The 11,591-nt window shown below is 33.8% G+C and overlaps 1 protein-coding gene across 1 annotated transcript; it reads right to left on the bottom strand.

The window, feature by feature from the left end:
• Positions 1-3,423: 3,423 nt before the first annotated feature.
• On the bottom strand, positions 3,424-8,701 carry Leprotl1 (leptin receptor overlapping transcript like 1). Its single transcript, XM_015485989.2, has 3 exons — positions 8,578-8,701; positions 6,638-6,824; positions 3,424-5,680 (listed from the first exon to the last, which is right to left on the bottom strand). The coding sequence occupies exons 1-3, from the start codon at positions 8,613-8,615 to the stop codon at positions 5,564-5,566; spliced, it is 342 nt and encodes a 113-aa protein (XP_015341475.2). The 5' UTR covers positions 8,616-8,701; the 3' UTR covers positions 3,424-5,563.
• Positions 8,702-11,591: the final 2,890 nt, after the last annotated feature.

Raw genomic sequence — 11,591 nt, forward strand, 5'->3', positions numbered from 1 at the left:
GTCAACCTTCATGGAATTCATAAAATAATTATAAGGTTCAAGTTGTCACAAATCTTATAGTATTGCTTTCTTTGACTAAGGTCTGAAACAAGGCAAATTATGACATTTCTAGGCAATAAAAGGATATGATGAACCTGTAGTTTGAACATGTAACTCATAACCAGATTATTTTCCAACTCTCCCTTATTACTTCTTGACACCTATCCTGAAATGGACAATCAGAAACCGGGTAGTCATCCTTGACTCCTCTTTCTCCCACACAAATCTGCTTGGTCATTTGTTTAAAAGAGGTTGATCTCATTAATGCTCATCTCCATGACATCTGGTATTGATACTGGCATGTCAGAAATGGGAAGCTACGCTACCACTGCTGCTGCCCCAAATGACTTCTGAAACCCAAGCAGCTGCATACAGCAGAATGCTTCTCCAGGGAAATGCTCACATATCCATGGTCCTGAATACCAGCACAGGAAACTACCCTGACTTGTTTCCCAAACCTTTTCCTTCAGTGAACCTTCACACCTCTCCTGGCACAGACAGGAACTGACTTCCTTTTATATGACTTTATGTGTTTGTCTTAACTTACTAAATTTCAGAAAGAGACCACACACTCCAATTTTTTCTACTCCCAATCTTGCTTAAAATGCTACCATGTAGTACATGTAGTAGCACTGGGGACAATCAAGTTTTCTAGGGGAAAAGCTTGAACCAAATGTGGAATTTCAGTAAAAACAATCCTGGGTGACTGAGCCAAGGTAAAACACACAGATAAGAACACCAAATAATTTCTGATTGGACATTTTTCAGTGTCTTGAAGGGTTTTCAAATACTATATTTTGAAATCACTGTTTAAAGCACTGGACTTGAAAATTATTGCTGGCAAATGACATATTTCACTTCTGGTATGAAATATGGCTCAAGACCAATTTTTTTTTTTTAACTCAGGAGACTAATGCCCTTGTCTTTACTGTTGTACTCATACCTATGTTTTAGAGCTGCTTCTTTCTTATGCTTTGGAAGTTGATGATTTAGACCAGAACAAAAATAAATCCAACTCTCTTAGTTTAATTCTAGAAAGCTGTTTGTCAACATTTTTAAAAACAATCCCCAAATACTTGATACTAAGTAAACTTAGCTTTCAGGAAATTATCTGTCTTATTTTGAGGGATTTTCACAAATCTGCACAAATTTACTTATTTTTATGTCACTGTTATATTTTTACATGCAATAAATTGATCTGTTGAGGAAAAAACACTTGATATTAAATTCCAGATACATAATATATCGAGATAATTTAATTACTAAGTAGCCATGCTCTTATATACAGATATGGAAATACTCAGGCTTATTTAATATTTCATTCTATTTAATGATTTCTATGGTTATATACAGCTGTTTTTCTTTCATAGTACAAGCCATTTTACTGACTCCTAAAATTTAAAAATACTGATTTTCCATCATTAGTATTGACTCTAAATATAAACAAGAAAACAGAATTATAATTCAAAAAGAAATGTATATTCATGAGCTCTTCCTCATTGAATGGAAAGTTTTTAGATTTTCTCTATCCTCTATCCCACCAGAATTTACAAGCTTAACAATTAATATCTTAATTGTTTTGATTGTGGTATATAGTTCTAAACCCAAGGATGGTTTCAAATAATCTTTAATAAACTAGAAGCAAAACTTACAGTACAAAGTTTCTTATAAACTTCCTCCTTAGATATTTTATAATTAAAAACAAATAGGAAGACCCACAAATGATATAAAGGACTAGTAGTATCTTGAGCTCCAAATAACTACTGTATTAATATGTAGAAAAATTAATTATAAGGCTTCTGTTGCTGTAGAGCACAATAAACATTTCCTATTTCAGAGTATCTGGTAGACTTATAAGAACTAGATTTTTAAAAAAGCCTTTTCAGCAGAAAGATATACCTGTCACAAAGCATTTCATTTGTATAAGTGGGAGACATCCTAATTAAGTCTACTGATATTGCACTGTATACAAAAATGTTATAAATTGATTCAGTGAGCTTGATTACCTCATTTTTCCCCCCTGAAATGTTCTCTTCCTAATATTCTGCAAATATATTTAAGGGGTGTTAAGAACAGTTGTTAAGGAAAGTCAGCAAATAAACTACAATTCCTGAAAAATGCAATTTAGAAAGACGGGAAAAAAACAATTTACAATGTTAAGTCTTGAATTACCAGGGAAGAAAAAAGTTTTTATTATAAAAAGGCACATGTGTATGATCTTTTTAATAGTCTTGTCCAATGTTAAAATAAATCCAAATTAGGGTGGGGTTTTTTTTGTTTTTTGGGTTTTTTTTTTTGGTACCAGGGACTGAACCCAGGTGCACTTAACTACTAAGCCACATCCCCAGCCCTTTTGATATTTGATTTTAAGACAGGGTCTCACTAAGTTGCTGACGCTGGCTTTAAATTCATGATCCTCCTGCCTCAGCCTTCAAGCCACTGGGATTACAGGTATGTGCCATTGTGCCTGGCCCAAAGTTAATTCTTAATGGGTTAAGTTTCATTTATTTGAAATATTTACCTTCTGGATATATTTTCTTTCTAGGGAGTCCCATAAAAAGAAGCTTGTAATAAAATAAAAGCTTCTGACTTCATTGAAAGAACAATACAAGTTCATATGAAAGAAATATGAATTTGAATTTCTCACCAATTGTAAGCATCATAAAGTATCCTGGAGTCTACAACATACATACTACTTAACAGCAATAGTTTGTTAAATTTGATGCTCTGATTTGAAGCTACCTGTAACTTATGAATCTTGTCTAGAATTTACTTTAGAAACCTGGATTATTTTGGCAACATTCCACCAATCATGTTAGGGCAGACACTAAGAACCTATGATACTTTTAAAAGTATATAATAAGATTATAATTAGGGCAATTTGAGACAAAATTAATATTAGATAATAGTACTGTCCTCTATTCAAATTAGACCACACAGAATTTTGTTTGTAATCCTTGTAAAAAGCAAAATCTCTAATGACAAATGGCAAAAAATATTTGAACATATAATAATATATGCAGTCACAAAAAATTTCTGAAAATTTAAGAACAGGACCTTTAGAATATCAGCAGTCTTTTTATGTGAATAAAACTCCTATGACTGTTTTGTAAAAGGATAAAAATTCTTCCTCAAATCAGCCCTTTTATTATAGCTCAAAATCACTGGTCTCCACTGTAACATTTGTTACTATGGTTTCAATTTTACTTTTAAACGGCTTCATTATAATATTTGTTACTATGGTTTCACTTGTACTGCTGAATGTCTAACATTATAACCAGTGTCATACTTGCTTTGTATTACATTATTAAAATGGTTAATGTACTTCAGGAACCAAAGTGTGTCATATACTTTCATTCCAAAAACACCCACAAAACTAAAATGGATATTTAAAATCTTTATTGTTTCATCATCAAAGTTTTCTTTCCATAGAAGAATGGCAAGGTTGTGTCAGTGCATATTCTATGGAAAAATCATACCTCAAGTATCTAGCCTAGAAACCAGAGACAGCACTGTAAGCTTATGTGCAAGGTCAAAGACACAATGCTGTCAATGCAATTAGTATACTGAAAGAATACACAGCTGTCAGAAGGAGTCTATGGCCAAGGGAATAAAACAGTAGCAGTGCATTGCACTGATATTCTAGAGAAACCAAAAATGGAGGACCAAAGAATGCACTCACTTCCTGAAGAAAAAACAACAAAAAAGAAGCCAGTAGATCATAGGCATAAAGAGTTCCAGCTGTATCTCCAGCTGTCTAGTATGTATACTTGTACCTTCCTCTTTAAGTCTAGAGCATAATTACACAACAAGCTATTTTCAGCCCATGTGTAAATAGCATAGTTGCATGCAGATATTTCATTCTGCTTCCCATTTCACAGCCTAGAGTAACAAAACTTGGGTTAGGCAAAAAAACCCTGTAGCTTTAGGCATCTTCAGAAAAAAGCTAAAATTTGTTCCCATTTTCTCCACAAAGAAACTACAGAACAACAAAAAGCTGTCATGATTAGTTTTGAATGAAGGCAAAATAATTTTTATATAAGTATACTGAACATACAAATATCCTTAACAAAATACTGTCAGATCAACTTTAACAATTTCCTAATGAGTTCCTGAAAAAGGTACTAATAATCATGAGATGCTACAATTTAATCATGCTTGGTTACTGGGAATTTTTTGGTCAGGTCTGTGTCTAAAACTGCTATACGGCTGGATTTGGCTAATCTGCATTATTTCATACGATAAATATCTTTTATAAGAAAAAGCAGATCTATTGTGATAAAATCAAAACCCAAACATTTGCGAGATACACAGGAAACTTGTCTTAAGTATTTTAAAATTACATATGATGTAATCTTAGAATAAGAACTACCCTTACCACGGCTAAATCTTAAATTGTTAATGCACATTATCTGCAAGACTAACAAAATCATTTGTTAATCATGTCACAGCCTTGCAGGGGAAGGGACACTCTTAATGTAATAGCATAGTAATTATTTTCTAGGTAAGTAAACATTTCTAAGTGTTTGAAAGGTTCTTTTAATACATACAACATACAAAATAAGTTAAAAGAAGGAAGCAGAGGAGGATTTTCTGGTATTTATGATGCAAACATACAACTTTCCCTCATCAGTAATAATTCCACGTATGTCCATTTTACCCATGGTAAAACATGAAAAGCCGAGAGATCACAACTTTCACATAAATAGAAACGCACTTAAGCAATGGAATTTCATTGTGTTTCTTCCCACACTGCAACTCATTCTACTTTGACTACAATAAACATAAATAAAAAACCATATCTCAAAAATCTTTTTATACCCTTACCTTAAAGTTTAACATAAATTCCTCCATCAATTGAGAAGAAAAGAACACCTCTGTAGCAATTCCATAAAACAATTTTCAATTCACAAACCACCTGTCTTCTAGTAAAACCAGCAACCCTTATGGACGGTATGGGCATTCATATTTGGCCCCTCTGAGGTAAATGCAGCTATATTTGCACTGAGTAGATAATCTACAAGGTATGCTAATGGTCTGCAAGTCTGCATAAAATTGGGAGCAACGTCATTCTGACTGATTTAAAACTTATTTTTATAATTTTTATAATAATGGAGGTTAACCAATTTTAAGAGGAAATATGTACTTTAGCCCAGTAATGAAGCCAGCAGAATTCTGAATTCCTAAAACAATGCAAATGGCTATTACATTTAAAAAAAATTAACATGGCATATTGATAAAAAAGCTAAACAGGAAAAACAAATACTTAGATTCAGTAGGACACCACAAAAAGCATACTATAGATAAGTGTGAAATCAGTCAAGCTTTTTCAAAAGAGAAAATCCTTTTAATCCTTTAGCAAGTCTCTGTGAACAGTATGCATACAATAAAAGTGAGTAGGGAGCACCTAGAATACCCCCAGGAGGCTTGCTACACCATTCAGCATTACAGCCCCATCTCCTGTGTGCATGGATGGCCAACAGATGACAAGAAGTCCATGTGACAATAGTTCAGCAACTCCTTTTCACCACTGCTGCCAGCTGAAGTCATCATTGCTTCCAAAGACCAAGAAGAAGCCTAGTATAGTTGCAAAGATGACTGTGTTTCCTGTAAGAACAAGTGCACAAGCTCCCCACTCAATCTGTGGAAATAAGGTATAAACACTCAGTTAACAGACATATGAAAAACAAAAGGGAAATGAAAAGCAAATGAAGATTCTAACTGTATGCCAAACATGATTCAGAGCGAATATGGTTTGTAATAACTTACACAGTACTTAACACTGATTGGTATTTTTATGTTGTTATTTTTATCTTTGGTTGTTTAAAAGCAAATTTATGATTGATAATTATTTTAAAAAACAAGCAACGATGACAGCATAGAATTCAATACTTTTCAACTTATGAAGAAATTAGCTTTCTGTAAATAAAAAAATATCTATTTAGAGAATAAATTTAAATTTAAAGTATTAAGAGATGAAAACCACATGTGCACTTTCTTTTAAAGGGGTGGAGGGAGTAATTAACTGTCTTCTCCATGTTAAAGGTTGGTCAGTCTCTGCTGCCTTCTCTACCTGAGTAGATATAAGATATGCTAGTGGTCACAAAGATAAGAGCTGTGAATTTGGGTAGATGAGTCTGGACTTAGTATAGGTAGCCTAGCTCTTTCTCTTTGCAGAGAACACACAATCTTCTTGTTTTCTGGGCTTATATAAGTCAGACCTGTGGCTATTCAGCACTGGGTGAGTTAATGTGCCTGATCCTGATAGGTACTGGGAAGCCATATGCTGTTCTTCAATTTATTTTTATTAGTTAGCAAGGACCAACAAAGACCTAAGATTTTAACCTCTATATCTCTCATTTCTTTTTTTTTTTTTTTTTAATATTTATTTCTAGTTTTCGGCGGACACAACATCTTTGTTTGTATGTGGTGCTGAGGACCGAACCCGGGCCACACGCATGCCAGGCGAGCGCGCTACCGCTTGAGCCACATCCCCAGCCCCTCTCATTTCTTTTTTGTGTCAGTAACAAAAGCATTTGAGAAAAAAATTGAACACAGTCTAACATAAAATCATCCATAGAAAAATAAATTCACTTACCAAATGTGCTCGAGCAAATACAATAGGGAGTCCAAAAGCTGAGACAACAATGCCTGTTGTAAGAAATATGGCAAGTTCCTTACAAGCATTACTCATAGCATCTGTATCATCCACCAATCTTCTTGCTATGCAGTATGGAATAGGTGAAAGGATGTAAAAAAACAGAACAAAGAGGGGCCAGTATTGGCTAGAAAGAGAAAAATAAGTTAATGTAGTTTTTGCTTTCTGTTGTTTTCCTACACATAAAAATATGCTTTTCTCCTTTTAAGGACCAAAGGAATACTGTAAGATATAATACATATTATAGTTGAGAAAAAAGCTACAAGCTCAACACTGAAGTGATAAACATTTTGAATAACATTACCCATAAAATCAACTATGAAATATTAAATTTTTCTAATATTAAAAGAAAATGCATTAATAAATTTTAATGGTTGGAATGAAGGCCTCAAATTTTTTTCGTTTTACATTATAAAGGCATATGGAAAATAGGAATGTTAACACAATAACTTTTAAAAAAAATTTTATAGTTGTAGATGGACAGAATGCCTTTATTTTATTTGTTTATTTTTATTTGGTGCTGAAAATTGAACCCAGTGCCTCATGCATGCTAGGCAAGCGCTCTGCCACTGAGCTGCAGCCCCAGCCCCAACACAATAACTTTTAAAAGTCACAATTCATGTCTTTGACATCCTGCACTAATATGAAGTGAAAACACCCCTTCCCAAGCTTTCCTTAGGTCACTAGGAACTCCCCCAAAATACTGGAATTGAAATATAGAAAACTAATCAAAAGTAATATTGAACACTTTCAATAAGGATACAGAATTTATCATAATAAAAGCTGATGGCTTTTAGTCTACTGTTTAGTTAGTGGTGTTGTGCTGATATCATTTCCTGGTTTTGATAGCTGCGGTTATATAAAATGTCATGACTGGGGGAAGCAGAGGAACCTGTTTGCACTGTCTTTGCAATTTCTTAACAGTCCAAAATTATTTCAAAAGAAAAAGTTAAAAATAAATAAAACTGCTACAAACTACACATGATAATGGAGATTTGCATGTACTTAGAAGATTACACTCAGCAAAGATCTACTGATGTTTTTCTAATGTTTCTTTTCCTACACATTTAAGTAAAAAATTGCAAATAAAATATGTGCTTAAGAAAAAAACATCAAAACAATACAAAAGCACACAAGGTGAAATAAACTATATGTCTCTTGATCCTCCCCTGTTTTTTTTCCCCCCTTCTCCTTAAGAGCTTTTTGTGGACCCTTCCAAAATCCCACATAAACTTTAAAAAGGTAACTGGGTCACTGCAATTTTTTATTTATTTAATGATAGATCTTGAATATCTTTAATAACAGCACTTACAATTCTTCATTCTCTAAAACTTCCTCATATTTTCACCAATGGATGTACTATAATTTAAACCATTTTTCTTTTGAAGGATATCTATGATATCATCAGTTTTCCCTTTTTGTTCTTATAGACAATGTTGTCATGAACACATCTAACCCTAGCTCTTAAAAATTACTCTTAAAACATTCTATCTTAATGAAAATAATTATCAACATCATATTTTTTAGTCAACTGTGTTCTGACTCTGCTTATGATATTTTCTATAAACAGACGTTTTTAATTTTCTTGTATTTAATATAATCGATGTGTTTAAAACCGAAGAGTAGGTCTGAACTAATGTGTTGCTATCTTGTCATTACAGACTTGACAATAGTCAGAGAGCAGATAATAGCCAAAAATGTTTTTGCATCTTGGTGTCCTAAAATATTTACAAATAAAGTGATGATTATTAAAAAGGTTTGTTTGGTAAATGAACATTTCTCTGCATTAATTTTACAGCAGAAATAAAATATTTTTAAAGCTTTAAAAGCACACTTTTACCTTAACACACACTTTTTAAAAAGACAAAAATTTTACCTACTTGTATATTGGAAGGGCACATCCAAGCATCAAAAACATCAGCCCAATTGCTCCTCCAAACGACAAACTAATCAAAGCTATAAAGAAAATAAAAAGTCCAACATATATATCAATTCTTTAAGCCAGTAAATATTATTTTTGTTAATATTAATATTAGCAGTTTGAACTTTACCTGTAATCCCAGAACTAAAACAAAACAACCTTGCCGATAAACCTAAATATACTCAGAGTACACTGTCTCCAGGAGTGTAAGTCACGTAATCTAAGAATAAGTCTTCTGTGGCATCTTCAAGTGATAAAGACTGAGCATCATTCCTAGTTTGAAAACTAAAATCTGAAATGCTCCAAAATCTGTAACTTTTAGAGCAATGACATGATGCCATACCGTAAAACTTTATTTCATGCAATTAAAAATAATTTTTAAAATTATAAGTGTGTGTTTGATTAAGTGTGTGTCTTATACACTTCAGGCTATGCATGTAGATTTATATTAAACATAAATGAATTTGGGGTTTATGCTTGGTTCTTATCCCCAAGATATACTTCATTGTGTATATGCAAATATTTCAAAATCCAAAACACTTCCTCTGGTCCCAAGCATTTCCAATAAAGGACACTCAACCTTGTATTGATTTTCAGAGCTCTGACCGATTGCTAACACTAGACCACATTCCCCCAATTAGTTGGTTCCATTTCTTAATGAGTATCATAATAGTCAACCAGATCAATGTCCCTTCAGGCATTACTCCAAAAATCATTATAATTTTGAAAAGCCGTATACAGAGAAACTTTACATTCTGAAATTTACTGGATTTTAGAAGATTCAGGGAATCTTATGGGAAAACCTCTGCGAATCAGTTCCTTTTTCTTACACATATACCCTAACATACATAAAACTGCGGAGGTGGGGGCAATGATGCACACCTATAATCCCAGCTACTCTGGAGTCTTGAGTCAGGAGGATTGCTGGAGCCCAGGAGTTCCTGGATAGCCTGGGCAACACGGTGAGACTGTTTCAAAACTAAACCAAACAAACCCATCTGGCTAAATTGCTGAGGCTAGTCTTGAATTGGTGATCCTCCTGCCTCAGATTCCAGAGCATCTGGAATTAGTTATATACAACCATGCCAGTCCCTGAAATATAATTTCTCAAGACACACACTTATACAAAGCAGTATATTTTAAAGTGCTTTACATGTCAGTAAGTAAAAATAACTTTCTTGAGTAGGTATAATCAATGACCGAGTTTAGCCAAAGAAATAAATGATCTTTTTTTAAGTTCTGTATAACCTGGGCTGGGTTTGTGGCTCAGAAGTAGAGCGCTCACCTAGCATGTGCAAGGCTCTGGGTTTGATCCTCAGCACCATGTAATAATAAATAAATAAAATAAAGGTATTGTGTCCAACTACAACTAAAAAATAAATATTAAAAAAACAAGTTCTGCATAACCTGTGTTTCTGCAGCCATAGTAGTTAAGAAAGTAATTTCTGTCTAAAAGCCACTAAGACAAAAGCTCACATACACAAGCCAAAATTAACAATAAGGGGGTTAATGCTGCCAAATACTACTGATATACATTTCAGAACTAAAATGGTCAAAAATCAAGGACGATTGACATGGTAGCTTGGTTTTCAGTTGTTTCACTGACGTAGGTCATGGCAACCCTAAACAATCTACTTAGTCCTTAATGCCATTATATTTTCAGCTACAGAAATTTTTTTTCAGCTTATTTTACAGTAAATGAACCATTTCAAGTTTACAAGGAAAAGCAACATAAACTGTGAAGAAAATATTGAGTTTACCATTTGTCTTTCTAGTTCAAAATGGGTCCTCATCATCTGGTCCTGCCTACCTCCTGGATGCGTGTCACATCAGGCAACTACCCCTTGCTCTCCATACTTCAGTCTCATGGGCCTTTTTTCTTTCCTGGAAATCAGCAGGTTTCCTCAACCACATGGCCTCTGCATATGTCCCCTCTACCTCAGTTCCTCATTCACTCAGGAAGTATTTATTGAAGCCAAATATGTAACAGATGTTGGAGATATGCCAGTGATTGTACATGGCCACTTTATGCTGGAAAAGACTTTCCCCCTCCTTTCCTCTTTCCTCTGACTCAACTACTATTTTTCCCTCAAATCTCAACTCAATCATCTCTTCCTCAGTAAAATTTTTCCAAATCTCATGGCTAGACCAATTTCCCCTATTATATTTTCATCCATCCATTCAAAAACTATTTTTTGAACACCTAAGGTATGTCACACATTGACCTTGCTACTAGACAGAGCAAAAAAAAAAAAATATATATATATATATATATATCAAATCTCTTGATCTAATGCAGCTTACATTCTAGGGAGAATAATTTTTTTAAAAAAAGTAAAGGAAGAGTATAAGTCTAGACACAGGAGCCTGAAAGGGTGTCTTTGATGAGGTGACATGTGAGCACAGTGTCACATGAAATGAGGAAGCAAATCATGTGGTACTTGGGGCAGCATTCTAGTAAAGGCACATACATTCACAGAGGCCCTCTTAGCATTGTATGATTTTCGTTTCTCAGTTTATCACAGATGCACTTCATATTGATTGGATTTTTTTTCTTCTCAACTATTAGTTTTGAGAGTAAAGAGCATTTTCTGTTATTGATGCTCAGGTCCCAGCTCAACACTCAATAACAAGTTATTTGTAGAATGAATGTAGCAGAGTGGAACCAGCAGAGAGCTAAGAGTTTTGAGCACTGGCTCTTACTTCCTACTAGCCACTAACTAGTTATTTAAATATTTATCTGACTCAGTGTTGTTGTTGTTTTTCCTATAAAATTAGAGTTTAACTAGATCTAAAAGAAATAATTCTCTTATCACTAGAGATACTATTAATACATTCTGAAGTATGTAAAAACTATGTCTTTTTTTTTGGTTGGGGTTTGAACCCAGAACTTCTTGCATGCTAGGTAAGCAAGTGCTCTACCACTGAGGTACATTCCCAGGACCCTCGCCACTTTTTTAAATGTTGATGCCA

Source organism: Marmota marmota, unplaced genomic scaffold, assembly GCF_001458135.2.
Source record: "Marmota marmota marmota unplaced genomic scaffold, marMar, whole genome shotgun sequence".
NCBI classification, from domain to species: domain Eukaryota; kingdom Metazoa; phylum Chordata; class Mammalia; order Rodentia; family Sciuridae; genus Marmota; species Marmota marmota.

Coding starts and splice junctions, on each gene's coding strand:
- Leprotl1 (XM_015485989.2), bottom strand. CDS start 8,615: ATGTTTTTGATGCTTGGATGTGCCCTTCCAATATACAA. Junction 6,825..8,577: donor TGTGCCCTTCCAATATACAA/GTAGGTAAAATT, acceptor TTCTCTTTCTAG/CCAATACTGGCCCCTCTTTG. Junction 5,681..6,637: donor TATTTGCTCGAGCACATTTG/GTAAGTGAATTT, acceptor TTATTTCCACAG/ATTGAGTGGGGAGCTTGTGC.